The following is a 16,545-nucleotide window of genomic DNA, read 5'->3' as shown; positions in this document are numbered from 1 at the left end:
AGTGGGATCATTCTTTGCAGGAGCCCCTGCCTGCTCTGCCCCTCCACATCATAGCTAAATCAGTCCTACCCTTCAGACCTGTTGGCTGGACAGATGCCACTGAATGTCTCTCCAAATATGTAGGATGTGGCTTGGGTTACCCTAGGTGCAGAGTTTGGAAAGGAGTATCTACCTGACACAGATGCCCAGGGCAGGTGTGGCCTCATGCCTGAGCCTGCTTGGGAAGTGGAGATTAGGCTTTACGGCAGCTGGGGGAGAGTTCTGTTGGCTCCCACCACCAACTCAGGATGACCCCAGGAAAAGGTGAGGTCTGGTGTGGCCACATATCCTCTACGCTCTAACTCTAAGAAGGGAGGTAGTCACAAGGGTCTGGGAGAGGGAGGGGTGGGCAGTGGGAGCCTGACCAACAACCCTAAAGACCTGGGACCAGGGAGGAAAAACATGGCTTAGGGGTCTGGGACCACAACTGCATTTCTATCTTTCTTCCCTCACAAAAGCCAGGAGGTCTCTGGCCCTTCCCAAGCCACAGAACATCAGGTAGGGAGTGTATAGAGCTATCTCTCTCCCCTTGCTGCTCTCTCCTGCCACAGGGCCTTTGCACACGCCATTCTCTCAACTTGAATACTCTTTCCTTGCCTCCTTTTCCTGCACTGCCTCATTAGTGCTGCCTCAACTTCTCTGATCCCCAGTTAAATGCTCAGACAGAACCGTGCTCCTCTATTCCAGAATATTGTTCTCATTAGACATTGCTTGATTCGACTATTTGACTCACCCCCTTAACTGTCAGCCCCATGAAGGCACAGGCCATATTTGTTGTGCTCACCATTGGACCCATGTGCTCATTTACATGGGCAGCAACTGAGAGGCTAGTAAGACCCAGAGCTAGGATTTGAACCCTTATTTGTCTATACCCAAGGCCTGGATCTTTAACCACTACCTGTCTTGGATCCCTGAAGATAGAGTGTTTTAGTAAAGACATAAGCAAGAACTCTGCACTAGGGGGGTCCTGAAATGTCCCCCAGAGGACATCTTTGGGCTGGGCCTCTAAGGTGGGAACGGAAAGAAGACATTCTGGGTAGAGACGAAGAAACTCATAGAGGTAAGAGAGGGGAGAGGGGCCATGAGGGCAGGGACTTCAAAAAGATCGAGGTCAGGTCATGAAAGAACTTCAGACCATGTTGGGGACTTTGGGCCATGTCTTGTCGTTGGTGGGGAGCCTTTGAAAGTTTAGAGGGGTCCCTGGGTGGCTCTTGATTTTGGCTCAGGTTATGATCTCATGGTTATGAAATCAAGTCCTGCATCAGGCTCTGTGCTGGGCAAGGAGCCCAAGATTCTCTCTCTCCCAGGGCACCTGGGTGGCTCGGTTGAGCATCCAACTTTGGTTCAGGTCATGATCTCGCAATTCATGACTTTGAGCCCCACATCAGGCTCACTGCTATCAGTGTGTCAGCACAGAGCCCACTTTGGATCATCTCTCCTCCTCTTTCTGCCCCTCCCCTGCTTGCACTCTCCCCAAAATAAATAAATACTAAAAGGAAAAGATTGTCTCTCTCCCTCTCCCTCTGCCCCACTCTCAAGAAAGAAAGAAAGAAAGAAAGAAAGAAAGAAAGAAAGAAAGGAAAAAAGAAAGTGATAGCTTTAGAGGCAGAAACTGATGATTCTCCCTGTGCCAGGAAGATAACCCTGGGCCCAAGTGAAGAATGACAGAGCAGATGTTCAGAGCAGGAAACTGGTCAGGAGGCTATTGCATAAATTCATGGTGGATGTGGGAGAGGAAACAGAGAGCAAACAGTGATCAGGGACAGGTCAGAGTCTCACCTCTATCCCAAACCGGCACCCTGTTGGCAAACTTGCTTGGGGAATATGAAGGCTGAAAGTTGCTCAGTGCCTGACTGGTCTGTGGGAGTTATACTCTACCTGTAAATTACCAATTCATTACAAGTGGTAATTTTGAGCACTTCAAATACTTTGAACAGCAAAGGCATAAATCCAATGATTCTCAAAATTGCTACAATAATACTTAAGCTTGTTCCTAAATATTCCACTTGAACTTCATTTATTGGTTATTTCTATACTTCTTTCATACCTTCCTATAACATAACCACAGGCTTACAGCTCTATAATTTGACATCTCTGCTGAATTTCAATGTTACACTTTAATTATTTTGTTGGAGTTGTAATTTGAATAGGCCCAGGTGAAAATGTAAATACTTCTTGGTGTCACAGTTCTGAGTTACAGGCCAATTAACTGGACTAGGGGAGCACGGAATCTGGGGTTTTCTCCCAAGGGGATTAAAGCCAGACTGAATTGACTGTCTATAAACTTTACTTGTTACCTCAGTCAGACTTAAAGTTCATACCTTTTACACATGGTTCATTTGTTTGTTTACAACTTAAAGTGCCCTTCCTTTCTCCAAAATGGCTTTTTATGCTTTTCTGTTATTATGAATCATTGGTCTGATTTGCTTTTTAAATATTCTGCTTCATTGGTTGAGCTATTTGGAGGTGTCCTCTCCAAGGAGATAAAGGATCAGTTTGGCTCAGGGGCCCCCCCTCCCTTGGGAAGATTTTGTGATGTCATCATGTTATATAGCACTGCCCAATAGAATTTTCCCCAATGATGGACATGTCCTATGTCCACGCTGTCTAACTTGGTAATGCCAAGGAGCAACAAAGCCAGACACTAACTAGTTAAGGCAAACAAAATTCTTGTATTTTTAGGGAGGTAGTGGTGCTAGTTGGAGTAAGCATCCTCCCTCCCATTCACTCCCAGCCCCCAACTTAGGCTTTTACCTCCCATAGGAACTGGGAGCAGGATCAAAAGTCATCTTCTTGAATGTTTGACTTTGAAAGAGATGGCTTTCAGGTCCTTGATGCAATAGTTTTGGGTGGTAGATGATTTACCTCTCAAAGGGGTAGAGAAAGGATTTATAAGTGCAAGCTTGTCAGTGGGCATTTTAAGGGAATTGGGGCAATCCTACGGACGGGCACAAGCAGCTAGAAGCCATGCTGAACTTGGTCAAGGAGAAAGTCTTTGCAGCAGCCACTAACCACATGTGGCTACTGAGTCCTTGAAATATGGCTAATGAACTGAAGAACTGATTTTTTTATTTTAGTTGTTTAAATTTAAATCGTGGCTGATTACCACTGTATTGGACCACACAGTCTTAGAACATACTATTGACACATCCTTCTTCTTGGTTATTGTGTGTGGCCCCTTCTTTGACCCCCTTCTCACCTATTATAAAGTCTGACTTTATAAAGTTGGTCAGCCCTTCTGTTCTTTATGTAGTTCTTTATTTTTCCATGACTGTGTGGCCAACTCGTATCTCCCCATGGATTTTATTTCTTTGCATGTGTATTGCTTATATATTTGAGATGAAGGAATCCACAAGTGTTATTTTATTTTTATTTACTTATTATTTTTTGAGTAAACTCTCTCCCAATGTGGGGCTCAAACTCACAACCCTGAGATCAAGAGTCACATGCTCTACCCACTGAGCCAACCAGGTGCCCCCACAAATGTTATTTTTAAAAAATTTCTTATTGGAGTAAAATTTGCATAACATAAAATTAACTAATTTAAAGTGTGCCATTCAGTGGCATTATTTGTCAAAATGTTGTCCAACCACTACCTCTACCTAGTTCCAAAACATTTCATCAACCCAAAAGGAGAAACTCTATTAAATTTTTTTAATGTTTATTTATTTTTGAAAGAGAGAGAGAGAGAGAGACAGAGCACAACTGGGGAGGGGCAGAGAGAGAGGGAGACAGAATCCTAAACAGGCTCTAGGCTCTGAGCTGTCAGTATAGAACCTAACACGGGGCTTGAACCCACAAACCGTGAGATCATGACCTGAGCCGAAGTCGGATGTTTGACTGAGCCACCCAGGTGTGGAGAACCCCCATTAAACAATCACTGCCCATTTCCCACCTTTCCCCAGCTTCTGGCAACCACCAATATGCTTTCTGTCTCTGGATTTACCTATTCTGGATAATTCACATTCAATGCATCATACAATATGTGATCTTTTGTGTGTGGCTTTGTTCACTTAGCACAGTGTTTTCAGGGGTCATCCATGTTATAATGTGCATCAGTACTTCACTCCTTTTTATGAATGAATACTATTCTATTGTGTAGATATACCCATTGTATTTATCCATTCATCTATTGATGGACTCTTGGTTGTTTTTACCTTTTAGCTATTGTGAATAGTGCTGCTGTGAACCTGGGTGTACAAGTCTTTGTTTGAACCCCTGTTTTTCTAAAACAATTTTTTAAATGTTTATCTATTTTTGAGAGAGTGAGAGAGACAGAGCAGTAGCAAGGGAGGGGCAGAGAGAGAGACACACAGAATCCAAAGCAGGCTCCAGGTTCTGAGCTGTCAGCAGAACCCAATGCAGGGCTCAAACTCACGAACCATGAGATCGTGACCTGAACTGAAGTCGGATGCTTAACCGACTGAGCCACCCAGGCACCCCTGAACCCTTGTTTTTCAAGTCTTGTGGGTATCTACCTAGGAGTAGAATTGCTAGGTCATATGACAATTCTATGTTTAAATTTTGAGGAACACAGGGGCGCCTGGGTGGCTCAGTCGGTTAAGCAGCCAACTTTGGCTCAGGTCATGATCTCACAGTCTATGGGTTTGAGCCCTGCATCAGGCTCTGTGCTGACAGCTCAGAGCCTGGTGCTCACTTTGGATTTTGTGTCTCCTTCTTTCTCTGTCCCTCCTCCACTCACTCTCTGTCTCTCTGTCTCTCGGTCTCTCTCAAAAATAAACAAACATTAAATTTTTTTTTTTTTAATTTTGAGGAACACGATTTTTTTTTTTTCTTAAAGGCAGAAGCACAGACAAAGAGCCCAGGACTCTGGAGTCCCTGCTCTCCCCAACCCCAGGTGTCCCATCTGGGAAGTGTCAGCACATAGGCCCCGTGGGGCCTGGCCATCTCCTCTGGACAGGACATGATCAGTGGGAAGGCATAGAGAGACAGGAAGAGAGGGTCTTTGGAATAGAAAGTTAAGCCCAAGTGTAGGGCAGGATTGAGGAGACAGAAAGAGAGACAAAAGGATGAGTAGGGACCCTTTAGAAGAGGCAGGAGCTGTAGAATGAGCATCAAGGACTTGGAAGAGCCTTGTGAGTGGAGCCACACCAAAGCCTCCCCAGTCCTTGGCAGGGGGACTAGTTTTCTGAAGCCTTAACTCGGGAAGGCTCAGCCCCTAGGCCTGTTCTGGTGGTGAGGCTGGTCGGACACCCATTGCTTGTTGAGTTCAGGCTGCAGGACATGGGGGGCTTCTGCTCACAGAGGCTGCCTTTGACTGAGAGCCTGAAGCCCAGGCCCAGGAGACCATGGATGTGACAGGAGCCCCTAGGGTTATGGTGCAGAGGACGAGCCTCTTAGCAGAGCATCCCAGAAATTCATCAGAGCCTTACGCACAGCAGAGGAGGAGGAACTTGGCATCGTTTATTCATTCAGTATCCAACAGCTCCATGCCCTGCACTGACCCAGTGCTGGAGATGGTCAGTGGAAACTGTGGATGGGAAACATCAGGAGCTCCTGCATGTACTGCCAACCCTCACCTGCCTACAATAGGTCCTTCAGGCCAGGAGCCCACCCAGGTCTTGGCCAAGGGCCGTGTGTGCTCCCAGAAGAGGACCTCTAGGCTTCCTTTCCTCTCTGCCCCTAAGGTACACTAGCAGCCTGGTGCCCTGGAGGCCTGGGGTGAGTGGACAATCCCAGGCCTGGCCAGGGCAGCAGGGGTGGGGGGGACATGCACTGCACAAGGGGGCTTCTTACCCTGCTGCCAGAATCATTGCCTCATGGCCAAGATTGCACTGACCCCAGAATGGGGGATATTCTGAGAGCCGGATAGTTCGCAGGCCTAATGCCCAGCATCCAGAGCCCAAGTGGGTGGCTGCAGTCTGCGTTACCACTCCATGAAATTTGTTGAGTTGGAATAGATGCAAGATCATTTACTAAGGATGATTCTCCCAGGTCTGGAGGGGCACTCACCATCCAGAGCAAAGAGTCTATGGAAAGATGTGTAAGTTCACAAGCTAATGGCAGTGGAAGCAATGGGCACTGAATCAGCACAGGCTGGACGGGGCCACAGAGAACATAAGACACGTGCCCCGGATCTGGCCAAGCAGTCCCTGCAGGGGGCAATGGGGGACGGCTCTCTAACGGCCTGAGGAGAGCAGGTGTTTTGAGCTATTGGCTGAATTAAGAGAAGAAAGTCCAGGAACAGGGTAAGTGAGAAGGTAAAATTCAGGGGCAGATATAAGGGGGGGTCACTGAGTCCTATGTGCAAGAGATCAGGGTCAGGGTTGGCCACACTAGGACGCCAGCAGCCAGCTGGGGGGGAGATGGTGGAGGGCACCGGAGTGCACTGGGAGATCAGAGCCGGGGTAAATAACAGAGGGACTTTTGGGCTAGCCAGGGGGAGAACAGCAGGAGAGATGAAGCTGTCTGGGCAAGGCTTGTGGGACAGGGGCAGGTAGGTCTCTAACACTTGTTATCAGCACCCATTAGTAGCTGCTGTTCCCCACCCACTTGCTCTGTGCCTGTGGCTCTCATTTCTCCTCATAGCAGCCACTCTAAGTACTGTTGGCTTCCCCACTTTCCAGTGAGGAAACAGCCTCAGAGAGATCTGGTTAAGGTCAGACAAGTGCCAGAAAAAGGACTTGAACTTGGGTCTGCCTTATCTCACAGACTGTGCCCTATTTTCGAAAAGATGCTCAACATCACTAGTCATTAGCAATGTAAATTAAAACCACAGAAACATAACCACGTACCTTCTAGAGTAGCTACACCAGAATAACTAGTAATACCAAGGCCCTGGATGTGGAGCAAACGGAGCACTCAAACACTCTGGTGGGAATGCAAAGTGATGCAAAACAGTTGGCCAGTTTCCTACAACATTAAACATACCCCAACCAGCAGCTCAGCGGTGATCCCACCCCTGGGCATTTACCCTGGATCGATGAAGACAGGATCACACAAAAACCTGACGCAAATGCACCTAGCAGTTTCATTAGTCATTGCTCCAAACTGGAAGTGCAGCTAGTCTTCAACTGGGAAATGGATAAACACTCTGTGGTGCATCGGCACAACAGAATATTACTCAGCCACAAAAAGGAACCAACCACATGCAACAACACAGATGAATCTCTGGGCAGTATGCCGAGTGAAGAAAGCCAGCTCCAAAAGGCCACATACTGTATGATGCCATCCGCATGGCATTTCGGAAAAGTCAACTGCAGCATTACAGAACAGATCAGCAGTTGTCAGGGCTGGGCTGGGGGAGGGGATCAGCAGTTGTCAGGGCTGGGCTGGGGGAGGGGTTGACCACAAAGGTGATGAGGGAACATAAGGCAAGCTGAGGACAAAGCACAGGCTAGCGAACACCACCCCCTTCTCCCCCACCCCATGAGATATGTGTGATGTTCCTCAGGCACTCCTGGCTGCCCTAAAGCTAAGAGGCGAAAACAAATGGTTAACTGATCGAGATCACAGTCACATAGGACCTGAGTCTCCGTCAGTTTACAAATGTCTTAGTAAATTACAAGAAAAAGGCTATCTTATCAATAGCCTCATCTCCAGAAACCTATAGACTCAGTTTCCTGGAGCCCCAACATCACCCTCCCCTCCATAGTGTTGTGGGGAACAAAGACAAGAAGGAAATGGTAGGTAAAATTAAATTTCTTTATAACCTGTTGCTCATTGACTTAAGGCATATACAGAGTATAACATTTCTCCAGCAATTCCCTACTGTCTCTCTCTTTTTTAAGTTTATTTATTTATTTTGAGAGACAGAGAGAGAGAGAGAGAGAGAGAGGAAGAGAACAAGTCGGGGAGGGGCAGAGAGAGAGGGAGAGAATCCCAAGCAGGCACCGTCAGCATGCAGAGCCCTGTGTGGGGCAGAGAGCCTGATATGAGGCTGGAACTCTAGCCGGAGCCCAAGGCAGGACTCCAACTCACAAACCATGAGATCATGACCTCAACTGAAGTCAGCCGCTTGCTTAACTGACTGCGCCACCCAGGTGCCCCAACTGCCCACTGTCTTAATGTTAATGTCTTACTAGAGGGAAAACAACCTTACCGGGACAATAACAAAGCCTCCATTATCTTAGAAGCATATGAAAGTCCTTTTACAGGCCTCCCTTTTGCCTTTACCTCCCCCAACTCCATAGTATGTGATCAGTCACTCCTCACAACCCCAGTGAAGCCCTTTCTGCCCAGGGGTCCTGTCCCTGTGCTTCAATAAAAATCACCTTCTTGCACCAAAGATGTCTCAAGAATTCTTTCTTGGCCATCAGCTCCAGACCCCCACCACTCCAAAACCTCATCAAAGGGATAGCAGGAGGGAATTTGGGGGGTGATGGAGCTGCTATGTGTCCTGATTGTGGCAGTGGTTATGGGACTGTATGCGTTTGTCAAAGCTCCCGGGATTGTATGATAAAAAGAAAGAGTCTCACAGGTATAAATTACTAAGTACATGCCCGCACTCTGACTCAGCACTGCCTGCTGGAGAGAAAATTTGTACAGGGGGAGAAAGGCAGGCCTTCTAGGTGAGGAGACAGCTTGAACAAAGACAGAGATTTGGGGCAGGGGAGGGTGAGCCTGGAGTGGAGGCTTTGGGTGGGGGGACAGTGGGAGAAGAGGCAGGTGGGGACAGCTGTGGACATGTCCATTATCTGGCCAATGGCTCCAGCCTTCGGCCCACGTTTCAAGAAGACTGTAGCAAGGGCAGACGCTAGAAGCAGATGGGGTGATGGGTGGGATATGGCAGATCATGGGAAACCCCTCGACCCTTGCCTTGGCTCCCCAGTGCCCTCCCCTCCCCCACTGAGCTGCAACCCACATGGCACCTCCAGCTAACCTCCCTCAACCACCTCCCCTCCCTGCCAACCCCAGTTCCTTGGTGCCGTCTGTGCGAGATAACATGGTAGAATCATGGAGGATGGTAGGAACCAGCCAATCAGGAATCAGTTGAGTAAACTTGCTACCAAAATTCTGGGACAGATTGTTGAGTAGGGGTGGATTATGGTGAGCCCTTAAAAATGAAGGCAATGACCCCTAGGAGCCTATGTGGGGTCCCTAAGAAAGACCTGTTGAATGCCCACATTTCCATATTTGCACAGGTGGCCATATTTGGCCAGGTTTGCCAAGTGGCCAATGAAAGAAGTAGTTTGGCTGGCTACCATACTGACAGCAAGCGGGGACAATGTGTGTGAGTAGTGGAATGCTTAGGCCAGAATCTCTGTTGAGATCTAACCTAATGCGCCTGTGGGACCTGACATCAGCTCAGTCCGAGGCTGAGTCTAAAACCTTAATGAAGGGGCGCCTGCGTGGCTCAGTCAGTTAAGCCTCCGACTTCAGCTTGGGTCACAATCTCACGGTTGGTGAGTCTGAGCCCTGTGTCGGGCTGTGTGCTGACAGTGCAGAGCCTGCTTGGGATTCTCTCTCTCTCCCTCTCTCTCTCTCTGCCCCTCCCCTATTTGTGCACTTGTGCTCTCTCAAAATAAATACATAAACTGAAAATAAAATAAAATAAAATCTTAATGGAGAGTTTAGATGGAGAACCAGACAATGAAGACATTCTCAGATGCCCTAACACTGGAATGGAAAGTTTATGAGTCAAAATTTCTTTCTAGATGGGGAAAGCTCTAAGATTGAATTCCTTTTTTAAAAATATTTATTTATTTTGGGCAAAATGCCAGTGGGGGAGGGGCAGAGAGAGGGGGACAGAGGATCTGAAGCGGGCTCTAACATTGACAGGTTGACAGCAGTCAGCCCTATGTGGGGCCCGAACTCAGGCACCATGAGATCATGACCTGAGCCAAAGTTGGAAGCTCAGCCCACTGAGCCACCCAGGTGCCCCAGAGGCTGAATTTCAATTCAGAGTGGTGATTGCTGTATTGCCTTGTCTTCTGTATTAACTGTATCAACCTTGTCTTCTATTTTCTACATTCTGATGCTCTGACATCTGGGGCCTTGCTGACCCCGGGAGGAACTGTGTCTCCCAGGGATAGCCAGTTCCTAGAGATAGCAAACAACTCACCCAGGATTGCGCTTTTCAAATGCAAACCAACTAATACAGAGCCTACACTCCAACCACCTCCAGTGCTGGCTCTAGCACTTAGGGCCACACTATTTCCTTGCCCTGATCACCCTATTACCTGGGGCAGTCCCTATGCCCCAGAGCCTGCTGACATTATGCAAACTAGCTAATCCTAATGATTTCCCCGCCGCACCCATTCCTTCCAGGGAAAACCATAACCAAAACTCCCGCCCAGTTCCTCTCCCCCTCTACCTCACGAGGAACCCTGACGTTTATTCCATTTGTCGATTTCTCCATGTGGCTTTCTGTGGCTTGGCATCTCCATCTCCTCCTCTTGGGAACTGTGAGTAATAAATTATCTTTTCAACGGCAATTGTTTCCAGATCTGTTGGTCTTACTATACCTCAGGTGTTAGAACAGTAACTCATGACTTGGTATTGGCTCATAGAAAAGAGCCTAGAGTTTTCACTGAGCCTGAGGTCCCAGGAGGATAGTGTTTTGGTTGCTTTGCTGTGGCTGTCTGGCCACCGGGACATGGTCCCAGCAGTGGCACGGTCCTAAGATGCTGACCCACTGTGACAGATGGGCTGGGAGCAGCTGTTGTAGGATTCCCATCCCTGGGGAGGTTGGAGGGGGTCTGGCCAGGGAAGGCTGTGAATTCACTGTGGACCCAGAGATCAAAGGGGAGGCTGTGGGAGCCACAAGGTTTGCCCAGGATCTCTCCGTCTTCTCCACAAAGGTTTGGTCAGTGAGTAGCACCTCCACAGTGGAGTTGATGTGTTTGGAATGAACTAGGCTATAAGTGTTATCAAACCTCAAGACATCTGCATTGAGGGACAGACATTCAGACAGGGTGACCCACCCAGGACCTCATCCTCCATGGTGTAAATCCTTGTACCAGGACCCAGACCAGGGAGCCATTGTCATGCCTGAGAGCCTGAAGCCGGCTATACATTGTGTCTACCGGAGCCAGGGGCCCCCACGTGGCAAAGCCTGGATGCACCTTGAGGCACCTGCCTCCAGCCCCCCAGCTCCTAGTGGAGCTGTTCGCTGCCAATACTGACAGATGCCAGCCTTGAGGCAGGCGAGGCTCCCGTCCTCAGGTGCCAGGTGGGCTTTGTAGCGCCGGATGGGGAGCACCTCCACCATCTCCCCCACCTGCTTCCGCTCACACGTCTTGGTCTTCAGGAAAACCCCGAAGCCGATGTCTGCCCCATGTGATGCGAACTGCCACCTGCAGGGGACAGGGCCCTACTAATGACCACCCGCTGGGGCTCCGGGCCGCTCCCAGCTGGGCCCAGGTGTGGAGTGGCCGCCATCCCTACCTGAGCACACAGCCCGGGAACAGGATTTCGTTCTCCACCTGCACGAAGGAGCCTCGGGCCACCGTCATCTTGTGCTCATACTGCATCCTCATCTGGTTGCGCAGGTAGTAGCTCTTGGGCACCTCACCCCCATAGTTGATCTGTGGGTGAGGGCTGCTGAGTGAGCACTGACCCCAGCCATCAGCCCTCCCTTCTCACCCTCTGGGCACCCGGTACCTTGGTCAGGCACTTGGGGTTGCCATCAGGATCAGTCATGGTCCCCCCAAACTCCATGGGCAGCTGCTCAGGGCTGATGAACTTTGGCAGCTCCTGCTTCCATTGCCTGTGGGAGGAGGAGAGGGGACCTGTGGGGTCTCAGGAAGGCTTGAAAGAGGCAAGAGACGCCAAGCCCAGTGCTTTCCTGTGGCATACTGCTTCCTAACCCTGGCATGCTTCTGGTGCCCCTAGGAGAAGAAGCTAAGAGACTGTAGATCTAGGCTGGGGGTTTACTATATGCACCTGTGTTGACCAGTTCCTGCCCCCAGGCCTGCCCCTCTAGACCCAGCACCCTGCCCTCATCTGTCCAGGTGTTGGCCCATTGGCCATCTTAGTAGGGACTCAGACTAGTGCCTTGTGGAACCCAAAGCCGAGGAGGGGCTATCTCTGACCTGGGCTTCCTTTCCCTTAGAGACTGAACTTCCAATCAGCCTCTCCCCTCAGCATCTACAGCTCCAGCACCCCCAGAACTGGGGGCAAGCTTGTGTCAGTTCTCCCACAAGCTGCTCTGAGATAGCCAATGGTGGTCCATAGACAAAGGAAATGTTATTGTAGGAACAAAGTAGAAGAAAGCAGAGGTAGGGTCACCTGGGTGGCACAGTCAGTTAAACATCTGACTCTTGATTTCGGCTCAGGTCATCATCTCATGGTTCATGAGTTCAAGTCCCACACTGGGCACCTTGCTGACAGTTCAGAGCCTGCTTGGGATTCTCTCTCTCTCCCTCCCTCTCTGCCCCTCCCTCATGCTCATGTGGTCTCTCTCTCTCAAAACAAACAAACTTAAAAAAAAAAGCAGAGGAAAATATCTAACATATCCTACAATAGGTATGAACTACTGAAACATAAAAGCAATGGAGAAACCAAAGGAAAAGCCCCATGAATGTAACATAACACAAAGTCAAAAGCCAAAGATAGCAGGAAAACTACAAACTGGGGAACATGCCACAAATATGACAGAAAAGGTCAATGCACTTAATATGTAAAGAGCACTTATAAATCAATAGCAAAAATACTTTTCTAGAAAATGGGCAAGGGGCGCCTGGGTGGCGCAGTCGGTTAAGTGTCCGACTTCAGCCAGGTCACGATCTCACGGTCCGTGGGTTCGAGCCCCGCGTCGGGCTCTGGGCTGATGGCTCAGAGCCTGGAGCCTGTTTCCGATTCTGTGTCTCCCTCTCTCTCTGCCCCTCCCCCGTTCATGCTCTGTCTCTCTCTGTCCCAAAAATAAATAAACGTTGAAAAAAAAAATTAAAAAAAAAAAGAAAATGGGCAAGAGATACCAGGAGGCAATAAATAAACAAAAAATTAAAACATCAATTAGCATTAAGAAAAATTCTTACCACACCAGTGATAAAAGAAACCCAATGCAGTCCCTTAGATTCAGAGCAAGAATGTCATCACACATCATGTAGCCTCTGGGAAACTCTGGTGTATATACTGAGAGGATGAGAGTGAAAAAGGCAAATAACATCTAGATATTATTATGAAAAGAGTTTAGACCTTGAGGGCCCCCTGAAAGGGTCTTGGGAGCCCTCAGGGTTCCAGGACCACACTTTGAGAACTACTGGTTCAGACTGTGAATGACTTAAAATACATAAGGAGGAGGGACACCTGGGTAGTTCAGTTGGTTAAGGGTCTGACTCTTGATTTTGGCTCAGGTCATGATCTCATGGTTCATGTGATCGAGCCCTGCGCTGGACTCTGCATTGACAGCAACACAGATCTTGCTTGGGATTCTCTCTCTCCCTCTCTCTCTGCCCCTCCCCTACTTGTGCATGCACACACACTCTCTCTCTAAAATTAATCAATAAACTTAAAAAACCATAAGGTGGATAACCCAAAAGGTCACATCTCCACACTGTCACCAACCTGTGACTTTGAGCCATTCCCTTCTCTGTTAGAGTTCAGTTTTCTTGCCTCTTAGTTAAGGCAGCCCATGACCCAGTGGCCCCACCTCTTGAGATCCACCTGAGAAAAACACTCACACATTTGTGTAAGGAAAGTGTGTAGGTTTTCCACATTGAAGAGTTCGTAATAATGAAACATTGGAAACAACCTGAATGTCCACCCCTAGTGGGCTGGTTATGTAAATGCTGACCCCTCTACCCTGTGAAATACTATACAATCATCAAAAAGGACAAGGTGTATTAAAACATTCTCAGATGGACAAATCTGCAAGCCATATGTATTATCTAATAAAAAGAGCAAGTTGCAGAATAATTTTTATAATATATTAAGTCATGTGTTCTTGGTATTTCTATTTTATTATATTGTTTATATTCTATCTATACTCTTAAAAAATTTTTTAATGTTTATTTTTTTTTGAAAGAGAGATAGAGTGTGAGTGGGGGAGGGGCAGAGAGAGAGGGAGACACAGATTAGAGGCAGGCTCCAGGCTCCGAGCTGTCAGCACAGAGCCTGACACGGAACTCAAACTCACGAACCACGAGATCATGACCTGAGCTGAAATCAGACGCTTAACCAACTGAACCACCCGGTACTCCTGTTCTATATTATATTTTGTATATTTATATGCATATTTCTGTGTGTATGCATGGAAATGTATTGAAAAGAGTCTGCAAGATACACAGAAACTGGTGACAATGGTTATTTTGGGGGGCTCAGGAGGCTTCAATGTTATCAGAAAGGTTTGGATTTTTTATAATGAGAATATTTTCAGATATCCCCTGTATAATTAAACTTTATTTTTTTAAAAATGGTTTTTTTATATGTTTATTTATTTTTGACAGAGGGACAGAGCATGAGCGGGGAGGGGCAGAGAGAGAGGGAGACACAGAATCCGAAGCAGGCTCCAGGCTCTGAGCTGGCAGCACAGAGCCCGACACAGGGCTCGAACTCACAGACTGCGAGATCATGACCTGAGCCGAAGTCGGACGCTCAACCAACTGAGCCACCCAGGTGCCCCATAAACTTAAAAATAATAATAATAACGTGACAATAGAGCACTTCACCATTGCCAGCCACTCTTCAGTCGTCAAATTTATAATTCAAGAGGTTCATGGAGCAGATGGAACCAGTTCTGTCCAACTGAAAGTCGGGCTTCCAGGAAGGGAGCATTTAAATCAATCACATAGAGTCACCCACTGTAACATTCTGCAGCCTTATAACTATACTAGAGAAGAAATATTTTTTTTTTAATTTTTTTTTTCAACGTTTATTTATTTTTGGGACAGAGAGAGACAGAGCATGAACGGGGGAGGGGCAGAGAGAGAGGGAGACACAGAATCGGAAACAGGCTCCAGGCTCTGAGCCATCAGCCCAGAGCCTGACGCGGGGCTCGAACTCACGGACTGCGAGATCGTGACCTGGCTGAAGTCGGACGCTTAACCGACTGCGCCACCCAGGCGCCCCAGAAATATTTTTTAAGATTAAAAAAAAGGTTTTTTTAAGAGAGAGAGAGAGAAAGAGGGAGGGAGGGGAGCAGAGAGAGAGAGAGAGAGAGAGAGAGAATCCCAAACAGGCTCCATGCTGGCAGATGCAGAGCCCGATGCAGGGCTCGATCTCACAAACCCTGAGATCATGACCTGAGCTGAAATCAAGAGTCAGACTCTCAACAGACTGAGCCACCCAGGCGCCCTGGGAAGAAGAAATTTTTTAATGACTTGGAGAGAGGTTCCTGAAATTAGCAGTGAACAAAACAGTATATAATGTAGGAACTCAATTGTGTGAAAAAATAATTATATGTAAATATATAATGGTGATGGTGGGATTACAGGTTATTTCTATAACCCTCATGGTGCTTCTCTTTATCTACACTTTCCAGATTTTCCATGATAAGCGTGCCCTGATATCATAATCAGAAAAACATGGATGTTAGAAACAAATGCAAATCAGGTCTTACTTAGCAGTCCCTATAGGCTGGCAACCCAGGCCTTCGCCCCAGGGCCAACCCCCGCTGCTGCAGTGATCCCCTGGCTCTCTTGGAGCCAGAATTGTTCCTCTGGGCTCACACTCCTGCTTCTGCAGCACTTCCGCTAAGTGCCCCTGGCTGATGAGAACTGAGTGGTTTCACTTGGTCTGCAGAGCCCCAGCATTGATCACTGCATTGACTTCACATGGACCTGGTGGGCAGACAAGAGAGTCTAGTTTCTCATGAACAGACAAGGAAACTGAGGCCTCAGTCACCTGTCCTGGGTTCCACCCAGCTAGTAAGAGGCATGGATGGGATTAGACTGGGTCTTTAGGACTCCAGGAGGGATTCTTTTCTGATTTGGTGGCTGTCTGAGGGGCATTGTGGGTGGAGGGAACTGTCCGAGCAAAGGCTTTGTGCTGAGAAAGTGTCATAACTTGTATAAACTAGACTACATTCAGAGGCAAGTGGCCCTCAAAGATTTACAAAAGCTGTTCATCACATATTAAGTATTCCATGCATGCTTTCTCCATTAGGGGATGGGAATTTTTGTGTACTCAGCAATAGTTGGGGTATGTGTGACCATCAACATGGCTTATATTGGCTTCCTCGCAGCAGCCAAAAGTGATTCCAGCCCTATCCTATGGAGAAGGAGTCCAAGAACTCCTGCCACATTCTCAGGGCCATGGACAAGGGGTTTCCTTTGTGTGCATTCAGATTCCTGGGATTCCAATGTATATCTAAAGAGCAAACCTCTTCCCTATCCTTTTCTCCAAACTCTTTCTCTGGGAGGATGTTAAACAATTGGCCTCTAACATCAGACTGACCTGGCTTTGCCACTTGCTGGCTGAGTGACTTTAATCAAGTGGTTTAACCTCTCTGAGCCAGTTACCTCCAATGAAAAATGGGGCTGATAATAGTATCTTCCTCACTGGGTTGTTGTGCAAAAAAAACCAACAAACAAACAAAACCAAAACCAGAACCAAAACAATACAAAACAACAATATATGACAATAAACAAAAATTATCTTCCT

At 47.7% G+C, this 16,545-nt stretch overlaps 1 protein-coding gene across 1 annotated transcript; it reads right to left on the bottom strand.

The window, feature by feature from the left end:
• Positions 1–6,086: 6,086 nt before the first annotated feature.
• Positions 6,087–11,973, bottom strand: LOC124518513 (putative SEC14-like protein 6). The gene is made up of 6 exons (XM_047088511.1): positions 11,936–11,973; positions 11,605–11,710; positions 11,389–11,528; positions 11,128–11,297; positions 10,775–10,887; positions 6,087–6,152 (listed from the first exon to the last, which is right to left on the bottom strand). The coding sequence occupies exons 1-6, from the start codon at positions 11,971–11,973 to the stop codon at positions 6,087–6,089; spliced, it is 633 nt and encodes a 210-aa protein (XP_046944467.1).
• Between the last annotated feature and the right edge of the window lie 4,572 nt (positions 11,974–16,545).

Source organism: Lynx rufus, unplaced genomic scaffold (genome assembly GCF_022079265.1).
Source record: "Lynx rufus isolate CCGP_SWC_20201006 ecotype Redwood Valley unplaced genomic scaffold, mLynRuf1.p SCAF_24, whole genome shotgun sequence".
In the NCBI taxonomy this organism is placed as follows: Eukaryota; Metazoa; Chordata; class Mammalia; order Carnivora; family Felidae; genus Lynx; species Lynx rufus.
This window is presented reverse-complemented; position numbering and strand designations above follow the sequence as displayed.

What these genes read in the sequence shown, in the direction of transcription:
- LOC124518513 (XM_047088511.1), bottom strand. Translation starts at nt 11,973, where the DNA reads ATGGCCAATGGGCCAACACCTGGACAGATGAGGGCAGG. An exon ending in ACCCCAAGTGCCTGACCAAG is followed by an intron (nt 11,529 to 11,604) that starts GTACCGGGTGCC and finishes CCTCACCCACAG; the next exon opens with ATCAACTATGGGGGTGAGGT. An exon ending in AGAAGACGGAGAGATCCTGG is followed by an intron (nt 6,153 to 10,774) that starts GCAAACCTTGTG and finishes TGCCCCCTGCAG; the next exon opens with GGACTGCTTGGCCAGATCCG.